This window comes from Phodopus roborovskii, unplaced genomic scaffold (genome assembly GCF_943737965.1).
Source record: "Phodopus roborovskii unplaced genomic scaffold, PHOROB, whole genome shotgun sequence".
NCBI lineage: Eukaryota > Metazoa > Chordata > Mammalia > Rodentia > Cricetidae > Phodopus > Phodopus roborovskii.
Window position 1 is genome coordinate 27859038 of NW_026126418.1, and position 23437 is coordinate 27882474.

At 39.4% G+C, this 23437-nt stretch overlaps 1 protein-coding gene across 1 annotated transcript in view; it reads left to right on the forward strand.

Moving 5' to 3' along the window:
• Nucleotides 1-1333: 1333 nt before the first annotated feature.
• Ttn (titin) overlaps nucleotides 1334-23437 on the forward strand; it is a 271496-nt gene continuing 249392 nt past the window's right edge. The window contains exons 1-15 of the mRNA XM_051184409.1: nucleotides 1334-1530; nucleotides 3395-3498; nucleotides 5566-5769; nucleotides 7725-8012; nucleotides 8477-8562; nucleotides 8665-8906; nucleotides 12946-13276; nucleotides 13852-14004; nucleotides 14635-14772; nucleotides 16033-16164; nucleotides 17226-17363; nucleotides 17886-18023; nucleotides 18487-18624; nucleotides 21892-22185; nucleotides 22283-22405. Coding sequence (XP_051040366.1) covers nucleotides 3408-3498; nucleotides 5566-5769; nucleotides 7725-8012; nucleotides 8477-8562; nucleotides 8665-8906; nucleotides 12946-13276; nucleotides 13852-14004; nucleotides 14635-14772; nucleotides 16033-16164; nucleotides 17226-17363; nucleotides 17886-18023; nucleotides 18487-18624; nucleotides 21892-22185; nucleotides 22283-22405 — 2496 coding nt within the window. The 5' untranslated portion in view covers nucleotides 1334-1530; nucleotides 3395-3407. The remainder of the gene's footprint in view (nucleotides 1531-3394; nucleotides 3499-5565; nucleotides 5770-7724; nucleotides 8013-8476; nucleotides 8563-8664; nucleotides 8907-12945; nucleotides 13277-13851; nucleotides 14005-14634; nucleotides 14773-16032; nucleotides 16165-17225; nucleotides 17364-17885; nucleotides 18024-18486; nucleotides 18625-21891; nucleotides 22186-22282; nucleotides 22406-23437) is intronic.

Here is a 23437-nt window from a genome sequence, read left to right on the forward strand (position 1 = left end):
ACTTGAAACTGGCCATTTGGGAAGAACGTGGTGAAACTGAGTTATAACAGGCACAGCCTGGTGGGGGTTGGGACATGGCAGCTCCAGTACAGACAGCACCACTTAGGTGAAGGAGACAGTTGTTTAAATAAGGACATGGTGGTGTCAGCTTGTTGATAAAGCGGCACTGAACCAGTTGCTGGTGAATTGAAGCTGTTAAATGTTAATGAACTATCACAGTGTAAGTAACCAGGAGACAGAAAATGCTCAAGAAGTGAAAGTCTACTACAAGGCCAATTCATCTCACAACAGGGGACATTTTTACTGAAACATAAGGAAACTTAACTTAAAATTTAAATTTTTCGTCTATTTTTATTGATAAAAGTGTCGCTCCTTTATCAACAAGTCAATTTTCTCCGCTCTAAGCGGATTTTTACAAATGCTTTGGTTGAGCCACAAGAAAGGCCTTTTGATATGATCTTTTGTATTGGAATTATCTCTTGGTTGAAATTAAATTCACTCCCAAAATAGCAAGTATATCATCCCCTAGCCGCTTTCCATTAGTGACAGCAGGCTGTAGAGATTAGTGGTGCAGCCTTGATTTGCCAAGTAAAAGAACCTTGTGCAAGTTCAAACTCAGACTTCACCGCTCAGAAAGGGCATGGGTATGTGTAAATATTCCTGGCAGGCCAAAAGGAACTCAAACAGGAGTGAGGACATTGTCCTATACAGATTAGATTGAAGCCTTAAGCAGAATTTGTTTTGGGGTGTTATTTCCTGCAGGGCTGAGACACACTCAGCTCATTGACATTAATGTGACTATTCTATAGAACAGACAGTACAAACGAGTTCTCCTCAAATGCTAAGCTTACAGCAACTGTGCCTTCCAAGAAGATGAAACCTATGTGTGATATAAATCTCTTCATCAGCTGCCATGATTGACAGGTCCATTTGGTTGGATTTAGAGAGCAGGGAACAGAAGTGGAGGCTGACTCACAGGGCACAGGGCTCAAGTTTGGAATTGTTTTAGATATATAAATGTCCACAAGTTCTTTGCATTGTTACATTCTGGTTTCAGATCCTCATGGGTAAATTTTTCACACTTGCAACTAACACACTTCCCTGAGCCTCAGTGAGGTCATTTTTAAAATGCAATTCCATTTCCTTGGTAAAGCCTTTTCTGAGACTCTAAATTTAGCGCTGCCAATCAGAGGAACAGGTGGTATGTGATACTCCCCCAGCATGCTTTCCTGAGAGAGCCAATCACAGAGCCGGGCACTGAGGATGTGGGCCTGTCAGCAGATCTGGGGAATATAAGCGCCAGCCAGCCCCTGGTTCTGGAGCAGTCGTGCATTCCCACCTCGCCTCGGGTGTAGGGATTGCATAGAAAAGCAAAACCACACAGTCAGAACTGTGTGGTTTTGTTTTGAGGGTTAGGGGCTCACTGATTCATGTCGGAGATGGTTGGAGAAACCAACTCTACATAGGACGTCGTTTCCGAAGCAACCTTGGGCTTAGTCCCACCCTTTTTAGGCACTCTTGAGAAATCAGGTGAGTGAGAATCAGCTTGTTTGATGCCTAGAGCTATTTCTGATTGGTTTCTAGTTGCCAGTATGAGTGATGAATGCCTGCTGTTAATAAGGGTTTGCTCTCAATGACCTACAGAGTGAATCTGTGTTTTTTTAAACTTGGCGTTGAAATGAAAAAATCAAGTGCTTAAGTTTAACCAATTCAGATTTTTTTAATGCACTTGATATCCTAGAACCTGGGGGTTCTGAAATGGGGGCAGAAACGTTTGCTTCCTTAGTAAACGTGTCTGTTGGGAATGTACAAGGTTATGTGACTCTGTGATAAAGTGAGGCCGACCAAGAATAGCTCTGAGAAAACCCATGTGGCATCAGCTACACCCCATGACTTTTTAAGGGAATCAACTGCTGAGGTATCTGTTGCAGGACGGGGGGGGGGGGGCAGACACTTGTCTGCTGTCAGTCAAGCTGGAGAGGTTATTTTGGGAGCATGACATTTCAGATGCATACCTTCAGCCCTAGGCCTCTGAAAACCAAGTGCTCAAAGAAACCAAATCCTGCTTAGAAAATAAGAATATCAAACCCATTTAGGCCACTTAATCCCAACATTTCATAAAATTTCAGTGAAGCTATAGAGTTGTTTTTCAGAAGGTTCCAAATCTCATTATGCGTGTTTATTCAACCCACAATCCAATTATATGGTATGAGCTAAATATTAATACTAGAACTGTAAGAAATAAAAGACTTTTAATTTCAAAATACACTTTGAATGCCCATCTTCCTGGGATGAGATTATAAATTGTCAATGTCTGTTATTAATAAATACATAATTAGGAAGATTATTGCAAATATAACATTGTAGTGAACAAAAAATTAATGAAAAATAATAATGAGGAAATAGACAATTGAAAGTGCTTTTCAATGTCAGAACAGTAGTCTGGTCAAGCTGAATGACTAGACATTTATGCATAAGAAAATTTCTCACATAATCTCCAAAAGTGATAGACTGAATACTTTCTTTCACTTACAAAAGGATTTAACTGCTAATTTTCACTCGTTCCTTTGTTGAATATTTCACATAACAAAGCACAGGTCTTTTTATTCCAATGAACACTTCCCACCAGCCTCCCATTATTCAGTTTGCATACTGCTCCATGTTAACTCAAGTCAGCATTTTTTATTTCAGATCTATACTAAATTTTGGCCTATTAAATATTTTCTCTGTGATGATTACTTCAGCGACATTAATTGTGCCATTACATACAATGTACAGAAATGCTAGAACATTGAAAGCCTGTTATGCTGTTGAAAAATAAAAAGCTTATGGATGTGAAAATACTTGCCAACACTTTTCACTTTTCAAATTAGTGAAAGGCTTGCAGAGTACAGATTTTTTTTTTTTTTTTTTGGGTGATGATTTTAAGTAATGGGACAGAGCCTAAAACAAAGTTACCTTGTAAAACTCCCAGTGGTGAGAATGGCTGGGGGAAGGAATTGGGTTTTTTTGTTTTGTTTTTTAATGTCATCGTCTTTTATATGCTGTGTTGATGCAAAGGTTCTTATGTCACATCATGTCTCTGAAATTCCTACATTGTAGTTTGGCTTTCCCTTCTACACTCCCAACCTGATTTTCCATTTTGGGTACGATTGCATGCTCCTGCTTTGACCACTAGGGGGAGGTCATTGCTCTGGTTGGCTCCTGGGGCCCCCACCTCCATTTTCCTTAAAATTGCTCAAAGGTCAACTGCATAAACCCTAGGAGAAGGCTTCCCATTGCTCTAAGACCACATATGCCTAAAGAAATCCATTTGGAGAAATCCATGCTTTTGTCTCCACCAAGTAGCTGCTGAGCATCAACATTTTCACTGGTTTTTCTTTTCCTTTTTCAGAGTGCCTAAAAAGATGACTACTCAAGCACCGACGTTTACGCAGCCGTTACAAAGCGTTGTGGTACTGGAGGGTAGTACCGCAACCTTTGAGGCTCACGTTAGTGGTAAGCCCGTGTGTGTGCTTTTCTGTTCGACCTGCAGTGTTCCAATACAGTAACTTTTTTCTTTTGTAGTCTTTGAAACCAAGTTTAAACCCCATTTGCTATGTAAAATTGGCATCACACATAGGAAGGTCATTTTAAGGGCATCCTGTTCACAGGATGCTGACAATATAATGACTTGAAAATGTTTTATTCATATTTATAATTCCAGAAAGCAAAAATAATTAGCATTAGATTAAAATTTGCTGTCAGAGTCTAGCAACTAAGTAGGACCAAATTTGGTCATTCTATATTTGGGTTCAGGTGCAGAGCCAGCATGACAGACAACAACCCTTGTGCAATGGGGTCCAGTGACAGAGCTTCTGGGAAAGTAGTCTGCACCTTGATTTCAGTTGTTTTATATAGAAAAGAAAAACAATTCACCCAACTTTCTATGGATGCAGGTGCAATGACTACTCATGATAACTATTTTATTGGGTTTTTCATCTTCATTAAATCATTCTAGTGAATTAAAGACCTCCACCTTTGCAATGAATGGTAAAGCATATTACTGTCCGCCCTTTCAGTCATTATACTCAAAGGGTACAAACATTTGCCCTAGAATTTAATTAAAATGAATTTTACCCATTTCTTTTTGCCTCTTTTTCTCCATCACTTGGTTTAGGGATGATTGTAGACTGTGCAAGATTCGTAACAAGTGAGGGAGGGCTGTCTACAAACTACACTGTAAATAATTTCAAAATTATTGAATCAATGGCTCCTTCTATACTACCATGACTGGTCATATATAAGATCTTATTAAATGATACTATGGTTAGTTCATAATTCAGTGAAACTGTGATAAATTCATTTTTTTCTCTTTGTTTTTTATTTTTTGGTTTTTAAGTATGGCTTGCAATAATGGTATAATTTAAATTTTCCTTTTTTGTATTATGTATGAGTCTTGCGTAACTGTGTAACACTTTGCTAAAATATGACATCACTCATTTGCTATTGATAGGAATCAATTCAATTCTCCTTTTGCATGATGAACTCGCAAATAATTAACTCACTTCTCTTCAAATCCTCTGTAACTTCTAAACTGAGCAGAACACACAGGGGATGGGAATTTGCCTCTTTGTGCAGTAGTGGAAGCTGGCTGGAGTCTTCATAGCTTTACATTTCTCCTCATTATGTGTCTGTAAGTTCTTAGAAATACACCACAAATGATGTTTGACCCCCACAAATCAGTCTAAAAAACTCACCCTCCCATAATGGGAGGTTGGCTGGTGTGAGGACAACACAGTGACCATTCGATTATCAACAAGGAGAAAAGCCACAAACATGAATGCCTGAAGCTAAATAGACATTCCCTGGAGTAGATTCCAACCTCTGAACACACTAGACTTTAATAAAACATGAAACCTCTAACACTGTTCTTGACAGTAACTGAAGAAAATCTGACTTTCCTCTTGCTACTCCAACTTTACATGTTGTTCTAAAAGATTGGGTTTGGCTTTGGAGTTAACATGAGGAACAGCCTGTCCATGTAAGGGCATATTTGCTGCAGTTACATTTGCAAGGACATTCTGGACAGTGTTCCTTAAAGAGTGGAGAAGGGAGTAAGCATGACCTCCCGAGGCAGAGCTGTAAGATGGCTTTGCTGCCTCTAGTCCTCATGTTCTCACAGATGACAATGGTCACCTTTCAAAGTTTTTGCAGTGCTCTATGTTTCAGAACCCTTCTCATTATTTTTTAAATGTCTAGTAAATTACATCAGATGGGGCTCTGACTAAAGGGTGGAAGATGTGCCTTTGTGCCAGTGATGACTGAGAGACCTTGGAGAAATGATTCAATGGACCTCAAACCCAACTCCATAAAGTGAAAGGGTAGGACTATGTAAGCTGCCAGGCCTTCCAAATAATCTGCAATTGTACATTTGTGTCATGTGACTGTCATGCTGTTACCATCACTAAATGGGTTCCACTCCAGCTAGCTTTGACAGCCCAGTGCAAGGCCTTGCAAGGATGGGAAAGGACAGAGGACTGAGCAGTGTCTACTCCAATGTAAATATGACTGCTTGCCTTCTAGGTTCCCCAGTTCCTGAGGTGAGCTGGTTTCGGGATGGCCAGGTGATTTCAACTTCCACTCTGCCCGGCGTGCAGATCTCCTTTAGCGATGGCCGCGCTAGATTGATGATCCCCGCCGTGACTAAAGCCAACAGTGGACGATATTCCCTGAGAGCCACCAATGGATCTGGACAAGCGACTAGTACTGCTGAGCTTCTTGTGACAGGTAGGACGGTAGAGGCTAGCCTGTCCTCAGCCAGGATGGAGGGACTCCAGCTAGAGCTGTACCCACAAAGGAGGCAGCTCCCAAGCTGAAGAAGGATCTGTAGCAGGAACGTACATGATTGTGTGGGTAGTGTAATTTATTCCTCCTTGAGGATGAAGAACAAAGCAGCTGAGAAAGCAGTGTCTCTATGTATCACACACTCAAAGTATAGTGAAAAAACACTAAAGATGGTGTTCCTCAGCAGGTAGAGAGTTTGGAGCCTTATCAAGGAATAGGGAGTGTTCCAGAAATCACTCGGTATTCCACTTTAGCAATAATTCTGAAGGAAGTCCATAAGCTAGGCATTGAAAATACTGCACAGTAAACATACTCAGGAAAGGGCAAATGCTTGTTATGCAAATATGATACCTCTTTTCCATAAAGTAATTTCCAATTGCTCTGGTAGACTTTGTACATCCTTCAGTTTTTTGTTTGTTTTTTTCCAGACAGGGTTTCTCTGAGTAGCTTTGGAACCTGTCCTGGCACTAGCTCTGTAAACCAGGCTGGCCTTGAACTCACAGAGATCCACCTGCCTCTGCCTCCCAAGTGCTGAAATTAAAGGGGTGTGCCACCACTGCCTGGCACTCCTTCAGTTTTTAATATGATAAACACCTATGAAGAACAAGAGTTATTCTGCTTTTTGCAGTGTGTTCAATGAACTCTTATCGTGGCATCCCAGCTCTGAATTTCCTGAGTGCACATTAAAGCTCATCTCTTAGCAGCCTGGTGTACTTTCTATTTAGGTCATTTGACCATGGAATTAGAGATCAGGAACAAATATGTGCCAGGACGCATTCCAGCATCCATGATAAAATGTGGGGAGTGAACGGATGTGGACGCTGGAATGCACGTACAGTCACACCCTTCCCTGGGGGAGAACTGGCAGATAATGATAGCTAAAAGAAAGGGAATCATTTTCTTCAGTGGTATAGTCACTGGTGAGATGCTCTTGCTCAGTATATAACTTCCCTCCCAGGCTTGGGCCAGAAATCCTAATTAAATTCAGTGGGTCACTCACAAACAGAGGACATGCAAGGAGGAGGAGCTTATTGGGAAGGGGGAGGAGAATGGGAGAAGGGAATAGGAGGCTAAAACCAGCTAAGATTCATTGTAAAATATATGGAATTTCCAAACAGCAAAAAAAAAAAAAAAAAAAAAAAAAAAAAAAAAAAAATGAAAGAGGACATTTTTCTTTTCATGTAATAAACCAAGAAAGACTTCTTTCTTTCTGTAGCACAGTTAATATGAAAGCCTGCCACTGTTGGAATAACATTTTAAATGCAAGTAAATATTTTGGTGCTTTTAATATCAATCTGGTGGGAGGAGTTTTTAAAATTAAATTAACTTTAATGATTCAATAAGTCATGGATGCACTCATTTTACCTACCACTGGAACCCACTTTAGTTCAATTTATGTAGTATACAAAGCAAAATGCAGGGTTCGAGCGCTGGAAGTGCCAGAAAGGTCTAGAATAGTACAGCAACATCTAGACTTTTTGGTAAACTATTAAGTGCTGAAGAGATAGTTTATCAGTTAAGAGGCTTACTGATCTTACAGAGGACCAGGGTACGACTCCCAATACACACATGCTGGGTCATAACCTTCTGTAACTCCAGTTCTAATGTGTCTGACATCCTCTTCTGGCCTGTTTGGCACCTTGCCCACATATGGTACATGTAACCTCATTCACACGCACATATGCATGAAAAAAAAAATTAAAAGCAATGTGCAGTAGCCAAGAACTGCCAAAGACAGCAAAGCAATTACTATTAAATGCCAGCAGGGCAGCCTTCTGTTCCTGCTGCATTCTAGCTATCACTCACTTGGTCGAGCTGGGGTTCAAGGACAGTCAAGGATGCTGGGTTGGTGAGTTAATCCCTGAGTTGGGCCTGATTTTCTTCTCTGCCCTTGGCAGCGGAGACAGCACCACCTAACTTCGCTCAGCGGCTGCAGAGCATGACTGTGAGACAAGGGAGCCAAGTGCGGCTCCAAGTGAGAGTGACTGGAATCCCTACACCTGTGGTGAAGTTCTACCGGGACGGAGCGGAAATCCAGAGCTCCCTTGATTTCCAAATTTCTCAAGAAGGCGACCTCTACAGCTTACTGATTGCTGAAGCATATCCTGAAGACTCCGGGACCTATTCTGTAAATGCCACCAACAGCGTTGGAAGAGCCACTTCTACTGCAGAATTGCTGGTTCAAGGTAGGTAGTGGAGGCTAAGAAGGAGAAGGGGACAGGGCCAGAATGGAAGCCTGTGGAGCTGGTCCACCCGCTTCCCCCAAGACAGCCGCCCTGGGGGTACAAGCTGGAGTTAAGATCAAAGCTTTCTCTTTACTCCATCCTCACTCCATCCTCCCACCCTCTCCGGGGTCTCTGGGGTTCTAGGGAAGAGTTCAGTGCTGAAGCCCACTGAAGCTGTTTGCTGAGGATGAGAACCAGAACACATATCAATTAAGTGGTGTACATCTGCACGTTGTTGGCAAACAATGGAATGTTTAACTAAGTAATAAGGGAATTACTTTCTAATAAACGTTTTCTATTTTGAAAGCTAGTTCATATTCCCATGAAAGCCACAACTTGCCTGTTTCCCTACTCCCACACACAGGAAATTGTCCTAAGGATCGTGGTTTTTCCCTCCTAAAACACGCAACTTTCCATTTCCACAGGTGAAGAGGTAGTACCTGCTAAAAAGACAAAGACAATTGTTTCGACTGCTCAGATTTCAGAAACAAGACAAACCCGGATTGAAAAGGTAAGTTTCCTATAAAAACAGCCCCGAGTCTTTCAGGTTGTTCCCTGGCTTTCCCCATTCACCACAACCAGTTTTCAACTGTTTTTTTTTTTTTTTCCCCAGAAAATTGAAGCCCACTTTGATGCCAGATCAATTGCAACAGTTGAGATGGTCATAGATGGTGCCTCTGGACAGCTGCCACATAAAACACCTCCCAGGATACCCCCTAAACCAAAGTCAAGGTCTCCAACACCACCTTCCATTGCTGCCAAAACACAGATGGCCCGACAACAGTCCCCATCACCAATAAGACACTCCCCCTCGCCAGTGAGACATGTGCGGGCACCGACCCCATCTCCGGTCAGGTAAATCTTCTCTCTGAAGACTGTGTCACTCATTCATTTTTCTAAATTAAGTATTATGCAACCAAAAGAGAAGCATGTGATGGGAAAAAGACCAAGAAGTCTTGGAATGTGATCTTTACCATGCTCATCTTCCATGGGTTAATTGAAGACATTTATAAACTCAGGTTCTAAATTCTTATTTGCAGTCTATTCAACGAATACATACTGTTGGAGGCAAAATATAATATGGGGAACTAAGAATTATGCAGAATTTAGAGTGAAATCTCTCTAAAGCCATCACCCAGACTACTTGCTTACAGTTTGATTTGGGACACTAGTTATAAGAATCTCTATAATATATGGTTCAGCACCTCACTGTCAAACTCCTCAAATGTTATCTCATTAAATATTCACAGCCCTAAAGAAACAGGATCCCCAATAGTTTGGGTAGGAAACTATAGCTAGAGAAGTTAAGAGGCTTCCCCAAGGTCTTTGTTGTGTCCTCTGTAAAATAAAAGTTCTAGAAGCCAGATGATTTGAAGTGTTTTGTAATGAACCAATGAGCTCATTAGTTGAAGGTATCCCTTGAAAACAGAAAATCATTATCCAGACACCCATCCTCTCAAATAATAAGCAAAACCTTCTAAATATTTTTCATACACTTATTATTTTATCTAAAAAAGTAAAGTGGATTTCTACTCTTAGCTAAAATGTAGGAATTGTATGAGGCGAGCCTGTGTCAATGTTCAGAAATTATACACTCAAACACAAATTACCCACAGCAACTGAAACTTGCAAGTTAGTCTATAATGAGGCTTTTAATATGATGAACTGAAAACTACAAAATTTGAGCGTATACACACAAAAGTGTATTTTAATCAACTCAAATGAAATTTTAAAAATCATATAGATCAAGTTCCCTTGCTAAGAAAACTAAAGTGGAATAATGACATATTTGACCTTTAAAGAATACCCAAATTCACTGTAAAGTTACTATTATCAAAATATGGTGGGTCTAAGGTCTAGCCTCATGGAAGAATGTTTGCCTGGCATGGAAGGACCTGTGCTCGATGTCCAGCAGTGAAAAAGGAGTGACCAGAAAACCATACCCAGGACACAGACAAGAGAGTAAAGAAATAGATGTATAGATTTACATATACAGGGAATTTGTTTTCTTTTGTTTGTTTTTGTTTTTTTAATCAAAGTGAGGGGTATTTTTCTTTACAAATAAGACTGTTCCAATTAGCTATCTGTTTGGGAGAAAGCAACCCCAGGCTTCTCTACCTCATATCATTTACAAAATAAGTGGCATTTTGATTAAAATGTTAAATTAAAAACTTAAAGGTAATCCGGCAAGATGGTTTGATGGACAAAGGCACTCACCACTAGCTTTGGCCACATGAGTTAGATCTTTGAGACCACATTGGCAGACAGAAGAAACTCAATCCCAGAAACTCTCCTCTAGCCTCCACTCTGGCATGTTTGTGCCCACCCCTGACAAACACACACACACACACACACACACACACACACGAACATGCATGCATGCACAAATAATTAATATGCATGTGCTAAAAATGAAGGGATAGAATAAATGTTTATGGGGAGATCTTTTAAAACTAGGTTTGCAGATCCTCCATAAAAATTAAAACATCTTTATGGTGAAAAGAAAAGGTCATTGTTAGACTAAATAATACAATAAAATGTGGAAAAAACAAAAACAGAAAACCACCACAATCTCGGTTCTGAAGATGTTTCATTGTTGCTGCTGGAAAGTATCATACAGAATACCAGCTAGCTACATTGTGAGCAATGCCAGTTCAGAAGCAGCCGCTAAAGCTATGCTGAATATGACCTTGGGAAATTACCAGAGATTTACAGCAGAGAACAGGAAGTAGGGAGAATGCAACCTACAGGATGCATTTAAGAGTTCTACCAATTAATTTCTAAAGAAAAGGAATCATGCAGAACAAACTTAAAAATGTAGGGAGTGATGTGAATTTTCAATAAACATTTTACAATGTGGCAAGTATCTCTAAGTTTTATTTTGGCCACTTAAAAAATAATTGAAGATAATTCACTAGAACTAACATGAAAAGTTACAAAAATCTTAGTTTAAAAAAAGCTATCCATCATTTTGTGTGTGTGTGCATTTAATCTCAGTTGTTTCCAGGTTTGCATACTATGAAATCACTCATAACACAGGCCAAATGTAATCTCAGAGAGATAACAGCCTTCCTCTATTTTAAACTCAAGGCTGAGGGTCATTTAGAATTACAGACATTTCTGACCCCCATCCCCCACAGAACAGACTGGCCATCTTAGCCTTCTGAGAATTTATTAGTAGGGATCTGGTTGGTTGGTTTGCAACATTTGCTTTAAAATAATTACAAAATATAATTGCCAGCTTGTGAAGAAAATAATGGTTATCCCAGATAGACTCCTTCCTAAAATGTCCCATGGCTTAATTTTGATTTTTGTTGTAGATAAAGCAAGCATATTTTACTGGACAAGGTGCATTGTGGCTAGCTGTGATCAAGTGATTATTATTTTTTTTATTATTGTAAGTGCAGAAATAAGCACTTTCCCGTAATGGCTCAAATTACATTGATTTTCGCAGTTATGGGCTTACCTGAAGCCTGCTGTTAATCACTCTCGTCACGCTAATCATGTCTCGAGCTCTTTTTGAATTAAACCCACTGTGTTAGAAACAGCAAGAACAAAGCAAGTCCAAACTAGGAAGCTTCTGTCTCTTTCCTTCAGTTGGCATAGACCCTACACCATTTTAGACTGGTCTTTTCAAGGTGATTTCTTTTAACCATAGATCCATACTTGTTAGACCTCCCTTCCGCTTGATAACAATTTCTTTTCCAAAATATAAATTGGTTTTTTTTTTCTCACACACAGCCCTTTACAAGAAAATGATTGAATGTTTCTTCATGAAACAGGTTGATGTAACATTCTGCAAAATTATTTTGTATCTTAGAGAAAATATCACTGGACCTTCAGCTTAATTGAGGGAATTGTTTTATTTATGATTGATGCAAACTAAATATCCTATGCAAGGGCCAGAATACATTTTATAAACATGTCCCTGTGTGCAGAATTTGTGAAGCAATACTGCCACCAAGAGGTAAAATACAGCAAAACAAATTAATTGGTAATTAATTTTGGAAAAAAAAAATCTTCAGATAGTTGCTCTGTACCTAGAATGATTGCTGGTGATAACAAGCTGACATTTTGGATATCACTGTTAGGATTTAATCCCCATACCCTTTGATAGATGGTATTTATACTTCAGATATACACAATAAAAGCGAAGAGTGAAAACTATTTTGGAAGAAGATACTTATCAATTTAATAAAAGATTTCAAAGTAGCTGATAATTTTCATATTACATAAAGGAAGTTCTTAGTGTGACAATATGAAGGTGAAGATAGAAGTAAACTTGGGGGAATTAAAAAGAATTACCCACAAACACTTTTGGCTAGAACAGCAGTCCCATGATGCATAGCACAGCCAGTTCCCAAACCGATTGTGCAAGGCTCAGCAAGAAGATTTCCACCTGGCCTGGGGCAAAAAGGGAAGAAAGGGACAAGGAGGGGGAGGACAGAGGGAAAGGGAAATGTGACTTGTTTAGCCAAGAGTAGCACAAACATTCAGTTACCAAAGCCATATAACACCCATCATAGACTCTCCCATCCCCCATGGGCACACACTGTCCTTTCTGTGGTAGTGTTTGGAGGGAGCTACCTTTACCATCTTGTTTGTACTTTTCCTTTTCCTAATGTCATAAGGTGAGACGGGGCACACAGATCTTTAGCTTACTTAGAATTAAGATGATTCCCTTCTGGGATTACAGCAGATAAGCATGGGGCTTATTGAGATTTAAAACTAATTACTTTCAGGTGTGATTATGTACCCTGCAGACGGCTGTGGAGGTACACAGTTAACACCCTGCCCTGAAGTACTGCCAGCGTGTCACCCCACCCTCCAAACCCCATCCTGCCTGCTGCAGTGCCTTGCACCAATGCTCTGACCTCTGCCATTTGGTTTCCAGGTCTGTGTCTCCAGCAGGGAGGATCTCCACTTCCCCTATCAGATCTGTTAAGTCCCCACTGCTCATCCGCAAGACCCAGACAACTGCAGTGGCCACAGGCCCCGAGGTGCCTCCCCCTTGGAAGCAAGAGGGCTACGTGGCCTCCTCGACTGAGGCTGAGATGAGAGAAACGACAATGACAAGCTCTACCCAGATCAGAAGAGAAGAGCGATGGGAAGGGAGATACGGTGTCCAGGAGCAAGTGACCATCAGTGGAGCGGCAGGCGCTGCGGCCAGTGTGTCAGCCAGCGCTGCGTTCACTGCAGAAGCGGTTGCTACTGGGGCTAAAGAGGTACAGTCAGAGCTCTTTGCTTTCCCCGTTTCACCTTCGGGTTCCTCAGACCCAATTCCAGGCACGGAGAAGTCGGGATAGGTTAGAGAGGAAATGCATAGGAGCCTAAAACTTATAAGCACTATGGAAGATAAAGCTTGGTTGTCATGTTTTATTAACTGAATCAAAGATTAACCTGTGAGATTTTCATAAAGTATGGATTGTAATGACGCAGACTTCGTCTTTCTGGGCAGTAATGGGAAATTATGTACGAATATACTTTGCTCCTGGTAATTTCAGTTTTCATAATTTTTCTACCAGGCATATAATTTTAAAACACCGGTTCTCAACCTGGGGGTCACGACTCCCCTCACTAAACCTCTCTCTCCAAAATTACTTAGATTACAATTCACAGCAGTAGCAAAATTGCAATTGTAAAGTAGCAATGACAATATTTGTTTTTTTTTTTTTTTTTTTTTTTTTTTTTTTGGTCGCGGGTCACCACAATGAGGAATTAAAGGGCAGTGGGCAGCAGCAGCAGGAAGGTTGAGAACCACTGTTTTAAAAGCCTTGTTACTTGTTGATTGACACGACAGGTGAAACAAGAGACAGACAAGAGTGCAGCTGTTGCGACTGTTGTTGCTGCTGTTGATATGGCCAGAGTGAGAGAACCAGTTATCAGTGCTGTAGAGCAAACTGCTCAGAGGAAAACCACGACTGCTGTGCATATACAACCTGCTCAAGAACAGGTACGCACAGGGCCACCAGGGGTGCTCAAGCGCACCTGGCTCATTTCTGCTTTCAGTAATTGCACATTCAAATCCCTTGCTGAGCCAAATCCTACTGAAGGCTGCAGGCCACCCAGCATGGCCCAGGCTTTTAGAGCTTCCCAAGGAAAAGGTGGCCAGAAATATCAAATGTGTTTAAGCTGTAAATATCACAGGAACAGACTGGGTCAGAAGAAATGTCTTGGCTATGTGAGGCAAGTGAAAGTTAACTACTGCTTTCAAGACACCCAGGGACTGCTGGAGGCTGGCAGACATTAACAAAAGGCGGGTCAAAGTCTGAGTTCAGTTCCCACCTAAGCTAGGCATGGAAACTGCTATTTGAGGGCAGACATAGATTTCTCTAAGCTACCCCGAAGGACCCTGGCTTTTACTTTCCTCAAAACAAATGTGACATTTGCTTCATAGCTGGAAAGGAATATAAATACAGGGTCACATCCCACCCCATATTTGAGTAGACATTGTTATAGTCTAAAAGGACTCTAGCTTTCCTTCCTGCCCTGCAGGTTGATGGCTACACCGTGGCCCTGGTGTATTAGAGAAAGCTTCTGAGTGGTGTGCACTGCAATGTTTCCTTTCTTTTATGAAACTCAGGTGGGAAAAGAGGTGGAGAAGACGGCAGTCACCAAGGTTACAGTTGCTGCCGATAAAGCCAAGGAACAAGAATTCAAATCAAGAACCAGAGAAGTGATTACAACGAAACAAGAGCAGATGCACATAACTCATGAGCAGGTGAAGACCTTTTTTTTTTTGATTTGCAATGCACCAATGTGTCAATATAGATGTCATTCTTTACTGTGGAACAACTTAATTCCAGGGCCATGTGTCTGGTTTCACATAAATAACATCTGTGGGTCATCTATTCTATTCCCAAGAGCTTGATACCAATGTCCCTTAGAGTCACTGAACATTCATAGTGGAAATAAATGAAGGTCTATCCCATCTAACTTTTTAAATAGTCATCTACCCTGATTAAAGATATCAAAGATTAACTTTGTGGCTGTGTCTAGGGAACAAGCAGAGTTAAAACCAAAAAAAAAAAAAAAAAAAAAAAAAAAAAAAAATGAACTGGGTGCTGTGGTAGGATCAGGGGAGGATAGACAGGAAATCTGAGTATGCTATTTTAAAAGCTTAGCACTGCTTCCTGATCCTTAGATATTAGCATATGGGTTTCCTATAAAATACAGTGTGACCATAGTAGGTCAAACTGTCAGAGACTGGATTAGAAGTATCTGGGGACAGATGGGAGAAGACCAGTTGATAAGTCTATTGACTAGTTGGTAGACAATTGTCTGTAGGATAGTTTGAGAGGATACATTTTCAAATCTCTTTTCACCCTGTGGTCATGAATTTCAGGGATAAGATACCTGAGGGTGGGAAGGACTCATTCCTTGGACATTAGATGGAAGCAAAATGTCCATCTGTGGCTCAGGATTTGAGCAACACTTTGTCAAAGATATGCCAAACATACCATCACATTGTGTCTCAATTTTAGACAAGCCTTGGTATTCAAAACCATTATCATATTTAGAAAAAAGTAGAAAACAAAATAGAGTAGAACTGTAGGCAGACTGTAAATTATTCTTCAATTCTCATATTAAAGAGCCAGGCAAAATTACTTCTTGGGACTTCCATAGTAGTATTTATTCTGAGCTCTAATATTACTTTTAAACAACAAAATTAGCATCTAATTAAATTACCTATAAATGTCTATGGAAGACACAAATCTTGTTAAAGTAGATTACAGCTGTCTATAAAACAAGCATTCTTGAGTCCAACATTCCCTTCCTCTAAAGAGACTTATGTATATATGGTTCAGAGAGAGAATAAATATGTTCCTATTAATTAAGGTATGATGATTCAATTAATGACATCTCTAGAAAGGGACTTTCATACCTTCAGATTCATTCCTATTTTGTTGCATTTAATATGTCGATAGCCCCATTGGAGATTGGGAAACACTAAAATTCTGTTTTTAACAATTGATTTCAGATAAGAAAAGAAACTGAAAAAGCCTTTGTACCAAAGGTAGTGATCTCCGCAACAAAAGCCAAAGAGCAAGAAACTAGAATTACCGGAGAAATTACTACAAAACAAGAGCAAAAGCAAATAACTCAAGAAACAGTAAGTCTGGCTTTGTGATTTTTATGAATGGCACATTTCCAGTCAGTTGCGTGTACCTTACACCTAGAATTAAAGACTAGAATCTCAGTTCTTTCTTTTCTTCTTACTGTTTGCCTGTGTCTAGAGTTGAAACTTTTCTACAGTGGAAATTCTGCTTTCTGTGCACTGTTGTGTGCCTACATGATCAGTTGGTATAAACTCTCCTTGAAGAGTTTGGGGGTACATCTTTAAACTTCCTAAAAGATCATACCTAAGCAGAAGGTACACCTTGATTCTGCCCACTAGCCACTAGCACATCATTTTGAACATGTAATCTGAGCCCTTGATCACTTAGCTTGGTCCCAAGCTTCACCCTGTCCATCACACATACACACTCCTAAAACTCTAAGCAGCAAGGGAAATGTTGGACATTAGAGAAGACAGTACCCATAATTCCTGGGTGATAAACACTGAAGTAAACGTATAGGATATGGAAAGAAAAATTTGATGTCATTGAAGTCTACTTTTCTCCCCTTTGTCGCCAAGCTTTAAAGAGCAGGGGCTTTTATTTCAAGTTCTTTGACCCATGCTCTCCTCAAAGCTTTTGGCTGATCCAAGAGCTACTTTCTTTAAATCCATTTGAGAACACTATCCTCTAAAAGGCTAACTAGGGTCAGCTGCCCAGGTTTTGCTTACCTTGTCTACAGGATAAAAGAGCCTTTAGTGACCCAGGAATCATGCTAGGCAATATTTGGAACATAGGAATCCAAATGGCCATTGTAACATTGCAGATTGATGATGAGTTCTGCCAGCTGCCTTTTTTAGTCATTCAGCATGAGACATTCTTAACACGTCAACATAGTCCAAATGTCCTTTTTTTTAGTTCTGGCATAACTTATTAAGGGACAGCTTGATAGAAAAGTTCATGCCTCAGGAAAACACATGTTTAGACCTCTGAAATGGGGATGTGACATTTTCTACCTCATCACCAAGCCTTCAGTGATCTGAATGTGGCCTAGACATCTTACCATTTCCTTTGTGCCCACTGAAACTCAAATCTTCATTTTACTCTACAAAATCAGGTAAGACAGGAAACAGAAAAAATTTCTGCATCCATGGTGGTAGTTGCCACCGCCAAGGCCACAAAACTAGAGGCAACTATGGGAGTTGAAGAAGAAGTTGCTATACAGCAGGACCAAATGCACCTCACTCACGAACAGGTGAAGACTTCCTTCAGGCATGAAAGTCACTCTTGGGTCATGTCACTTGCAAACCATCCTCATTTCCATCATGGCACTTCATCATCACTTGTCTTCAAAATCTTATGAACCTTCACTGCCCATCTGGCTTTCACTATCACTCTCATTCCTCACTCACTGCTTTTCTTTAGATTGCTACTAATAGACTGTAATTCATTTCAATGTCTTCCTATGGATACAGACTCCAGTATTCAAGGCAAAATTATGCATGATTTAAGTCTCTGCTGGAACTCTGCATAGGTTATAATATGAGCAGGGTGCAGACATGTGTTACACGTTTTCTTCCGAATCCCATTTTTCCTTTAAGTCTTACTGTTTTGGCATTTTTGCCAGTGAAATCCTACAAATGATCAAGACAGTGCAGTGATGTTTAATGAGATGCCTGTGAATTCTGCCTATTTTCCCAGTTTGTTTGTTTTTTTATTAGAGGCTCACGAAATGTATTGACATTTTCATACCTTTCTCTTGAAACCATATAACCAGATGATGAAGGAAACTAGGAAAACAGTGGTACCCAAAGTCATAGTTGCCACGCCCAAGATTAAAGAGCAAGATTTAGCACCAAGAACTAGAGAAACCATCACTACCAAAAGAGATCAAGTTCAAATAACTCAGGAAAAGGTGAATGCAGATATTTGAGATGTGAAAAGTTTATCTTCTAGTAAACCATTAACTATTACATAGTATGAATTATTAATCTGTTTTTTCTTTGTAAATTCATAACTAAAAAGAGTAAACATGTGACTGAGCACCATTAACTTTTCCTTCACACTTGATATTCACCCACCTATAACGCTTGTAATTTATTTTGTTAATCACTGTTATTTGCATGAACATTAGCATCTTAGTTTAATTTTTAAAAGTAATACAGGCAAGCATCTAGAGATTATATTACTGATAACATTGCTATGTTCTGTGATCCCCAGTCATTCTATATGAGCACTGCTAAGTGAGTATTTAACTCTGAATGATTTTATCTCAGCATCCCATTAGCAGGGGGATGGAGTGTGTATGTCAGGGGGGGTCATATCCTGTGTGTCTGAAGCCCATACGACTTAAACTTTGCTTTTACCATAATGATCAGATGAAAAAGGAAGCTGAAAAAACTGCCTTGTCTACGATAGCAGTTGCTACTGCTAAAGCCAAAGAGCAAGAAACAATTCTGAGATCTAGAGAAGCCATGGCAACTAGACAAGAACACGTCCAAGTTACCCATGGACAGGTGACTGTTATTCCAGTGTGGAATCCATGATAATCTATTAATCCCAAATCTCATGTGAACCCCTCATTGTAACACATTAATACCACACATCAACCTTCTTGTGTAAGACACACTATTAATCAGATTTATTTTTAAATAATTAAATAATTTGAAACTAAAAAGTAATTTTTGTTATGAACATTGCAGCATATTTTCTTTTCCAGTTTGTTTTTATTGGTGTTTTCAACTTTTTATTATTAACACCTGGACATACTTCACAAATTAATGACTGAAATTGCATGTGGGCTAATTTTAAAAGACTCAATGAACATAAAAAAAATATCACATACAGGAAGTGATGAATCTTACAGTGAGGTGTGTATGTGTGTGTGTGTATGTGTGTGTGTGTGTAGGAGCCTTGAATTCAGTGCATTATACTACAATCTAAGGATTTGTTTCAATTGCCTATAATTCTCTTCATGTGAAACTTGAACTTTTTTTGCTCTGGAGGAAAGAAATAGAAAGGTATAATGCCTATTTTAGCAGCTTCCACTGAAGCTATGCAAGATGCAGTATTGAGAAATCTGGATAAAGATATACCCAACTGGAACAGTTACATATATGTTTTAAAAATGTTACCTCATCTATTTGCAGCTATACAAATCCCATGAATTAAACTACCTCCCGTAACTATAATTCTCTCTAAATGAGCTGTTTACCCAAGTTATTCTCCATTGGGAACTGGCCACTAAAGTTTTCAGTTTTGTTGATGTTGTTTGTGTTCTGCGTATGTTTCCCTCAGTGTCCATTTCTAATACAAGATTGTCAATTAATTTTTTTAAGGCAAGATTTAAGATAAATTCAAACTTTTATCAAAGTCTAATATTTAATGGTATGTCTGCCTCCTAAAAGTCTCATAGGCAACAAAAGTTTTATTATAAGCCATATTTCAAGAATTATGGCTAATTTTCACTTCTCTTCCCATCCACATGAATTTGCCTGTCTTGGTTTTGTTGTTGGATAGAGGCCAAGAATAGAGGCTACGAATTGAGGCTGAGAAAATGTCCCTATCTAAGTTATTAGTGGCCACTGTAATGCCTACTGAGCCAGCCACACTGCCAAGGACTACAGAAGCACTGGCCATTAAGCAAGAACATATATATTTGCAAGAAGGGATGAAAGCCAGTGTCGTGGAGGTGAAGCACATTGTTTTACCCCATCATCAGCTTGTATAATCTCTCAGCTATCCTGAGCCTGTGTGCCCCTGGTGGTCTGCTTAATTGCTTTACTTGTCAACAAAGTGTGAGAGATGATTAGATTTGGTCTGAGTCCTCCAGAGGCACAGTTAGCATTTCTAGTTATAAAAGACCATGTTACATAACACTTTTCTTAAATTAATTCTCAGCCTTTAACTGGTGTAAATTGGGGTCTCCCAATCCAATTTGTGGCCATGCTTATCTGGGTGCCAAGAATAAATAAAGGATATTTAAGTCTACTAAAGAATAAGAACAGCTAACAGCATTCAGTATTCATTTGCACCAAACTGCATCATCTATATGTATATCTGTATCTATATCTATATACAGCTACATATGTACATTAATCTAAGAAAATGATACATTCTTCTACAATTTGAAATATACTACCATAAATAAGATTTTGAAGCACATTTTTAAAATTAAAGGCAATATATGTTAACTCAATTGAGTGATTTTTGGTCAATTTTCTTGTCAACAGAATAAAGCTGAAACTTCACATTGCCTCCTATCACAGGCTGCTTGAAAGGTGTCAATGAGATAGACTGAAAATTCAGTTTCTCTCAAAAGAGTGATATGTTCGTATTAGTGTTCTCTGTTGAAGATAAACATGCAGAAACAGCTATAGAGTCAAGTAGTTGCCCATGTGTTTATAAAAGAAACTAATAATGAAAACAATTAACTGACTTGAGCTTCATATATCTATATCTATAGGTAGATAGATGACATATATAGATACAAGATAGGTAGATAGATAATAGATAGATAGATAGATAGATAGATAGATAGATAGATAGATAGTGGCTTCTTCCAAAATGCCATCTGAAGGGAAGATGGTCTTTATAGCCTTTCAGAGCAGATTAGAGTGTTAGTCTTCTGAAGAAGAAATTCTCACTAAAGCCCATAATTATATAAGGCTCAATCCCATCTTTTAGTAGGCTTTGTTTATGCCTTAAATATGGTCCAGAGGCTACTTCAAAAGGTATCTAGGTTCTATACTTGTTGTATATTTCAGATGCACGTTAAACCATAGTCATAGCAGAAGGATAGACTAGGGATTAATAGAAGGATCAGCCTTACTTCTAAAGTGCACTGGACAGTCCCAGCCACATGACTATTTGGACTATTTCCAGTGTTGCCCAGAACTAAAATATACATGCCTCCTCACAGCTGCTTCACTTGCTTTATGAGAACACCTTTGCCAATTGTGTTCTTGTTCATGTTAATCAAATTCATAGGAAGGAGGAAATAATATTTGTCTATCTCTTTGCTTTAACTCCCAGCAAAGATGAAAGCAAATTGAACTTCAGTGTGCAAGTTGTTCTCTTGAATCCAAACACGATAACACTTTCATTTCAATCACAATGTTTTCCTTCCTGTGCTTTAAGAGAGCTATTTTGCTAATCGATTGAATAAAGCTTATCCCCAGTGAGTCCTGAGTAAATTCAGGTGTTCATCTCCGACTGGGAGCTTTCATTTTATCTCACATTTGCATGCAGCCATGTCACTTGACAACAATTGATTTTTCTCTTGTGATGATGACAGTATCTGAGTATGCTTTTATCTTTGGTGTTGCAGTGTCAACACCAGACTAAATGATTGACAAAATAATAAAAATAATCAATGAAGACAACCTGCTCCAAAGTTCTTATTTCATAGTTGCTAACTGACCATCTGTCTAGCCTACACAAATTGTTTGAAATACTCGAAATGTCCTTAGGATTTTACATACATATCATGTTGTCCTGTCTTGTGTCTGTGTGATCTACTGTCTAGTATATAGCAGATAGGTATAGTCTAGCTAAATAGGACCCTTTGCAATATAATAATTAATGGAATATAAATTCCTGGAAAAGCCCATTTACATTTCTAAGCAATTAACCTTTCCTTATAACACAAATTCTCTATACTTATCACACCTTTCACCTTTGTCTGTTCTGAGTAACTAGGGGAACAATCCCCAGGAGGATGTCCCTGGAAAAAGATGCTCAAGTGTAACTTTGACATTATTGCCGATTAACCTTTTCTTCAGGTGGGCGCTGGGAAAAAGGCAGAAGCTGTGGCCACCGTTGTAGCTGCTGTTGACCAGGCCCGTGTACGAGAACCCAGAGAGCCTGCACATGTAGAAGAGTCATACACCCAGAAGACCACGTTAGAGTATGGCTACAAGGAACACATTTCTACCCCAAAGGTCCCTGAGCAGCCCCAGCGCCCAGCCTCAGAACCCCATGTTGTCCCCAAGGCAGTCAAGCCTGTCGTGATTCAGGCTCCTTCTGAGACTCATGTCAAAACTACTGAGCAAATGGGAATGCACATATCATCACAGGTGAGTCTACTACTGTATTCACTGTGTGTGGGAGAGCAGCAACACATGCTGTGGACAGCTGATGAGCAGTGATGTCACTGAGTTTCATTTGATTCAGGTCAAGAAAACTACAGATATATCAACTGAAAGATTGGTCCATGTGGATAAACGCCCCCGCACAGCAAGCCCTCACTTTACTGTTTCAAAGATTACTGTACCTAAGACAGAACATGGATATGAGGTAAGATGTGGAACATAATAAAGAAATGGTTAACTAAAAGAATAGTCCCTTGCTTGTGATGTAGGGCATTTGTGTGTAGCCAATTGGGTGTTCATGAATGCCCTGAACCTTGTCTTCTAAAAAGGGTCTCCTAGGGTAGACAAAATCCACACAGGATTCTGTTTCTTTTTTCAAAGATGGTTCAAACTCAGTTGCTTTGACTAGTAGCTGCGTAGCTGCTTCCTTCCTTTTTTTTTTTTTTTTTTTTTTTTTTTTTTTGTGAAACATGGTTTCTCTGTGTAGCCCTGGTTGTCCTGGAACTCACTCTGTGGACCAGGCTGGCCTTGAACTTATATTTGCCTGCCTCTGCCTCCTGAGTGCTGGGATTAAAGGCATGTGCTACTACCACCTGGCTTGATTAATACATTTCTAATCATTCTGTAAATGGTAGTAGTTTATATAATATAGTGTCTCATAAGCCCTAAGACACTTTGAGTAACTTAACTTCATGCATTTTTAATAAGAACAGACAATGACAAGTCAAACATATCTGCCATATAGCAAAGTGGAGAATGTCTATTTTCACCTGTCGCATAGACTTGTGGCTGTCATTCAAATGTAAAATCCCAAAATATTCTCAGAATTGACCAGTTTAAAAAAAATTACTTTGAGTTCCCCATTGTAATGGTTCCCAATTCGGCATTTATTATTATCACATGGTAATTAAAGTTGATTATGTAATGACTAGAGTCCTGCTTCTGTTTCTTATTAGTTCTGCCTCATGGGGAAACACATAACAACCCTCAATATTAGTTACTATAGTTTTAACAATAAGAAGTTCCCTTCTCTATCCTCAAAGAATCATGAGCAATGTATAATGCCTGTGTTTGGAGATAATCTGAAGTTACTACTGAAACCAAATAACTTACACACACACTTCAGAATAGAAACAGTAAGGAGCCCATCTAAACACTTTTCTGAATGTCTGCTTTTACCTTTTTTACCTTCTGTGTACACTTGTGGCTGACATCCTCATATAATGCAGGTAGCACT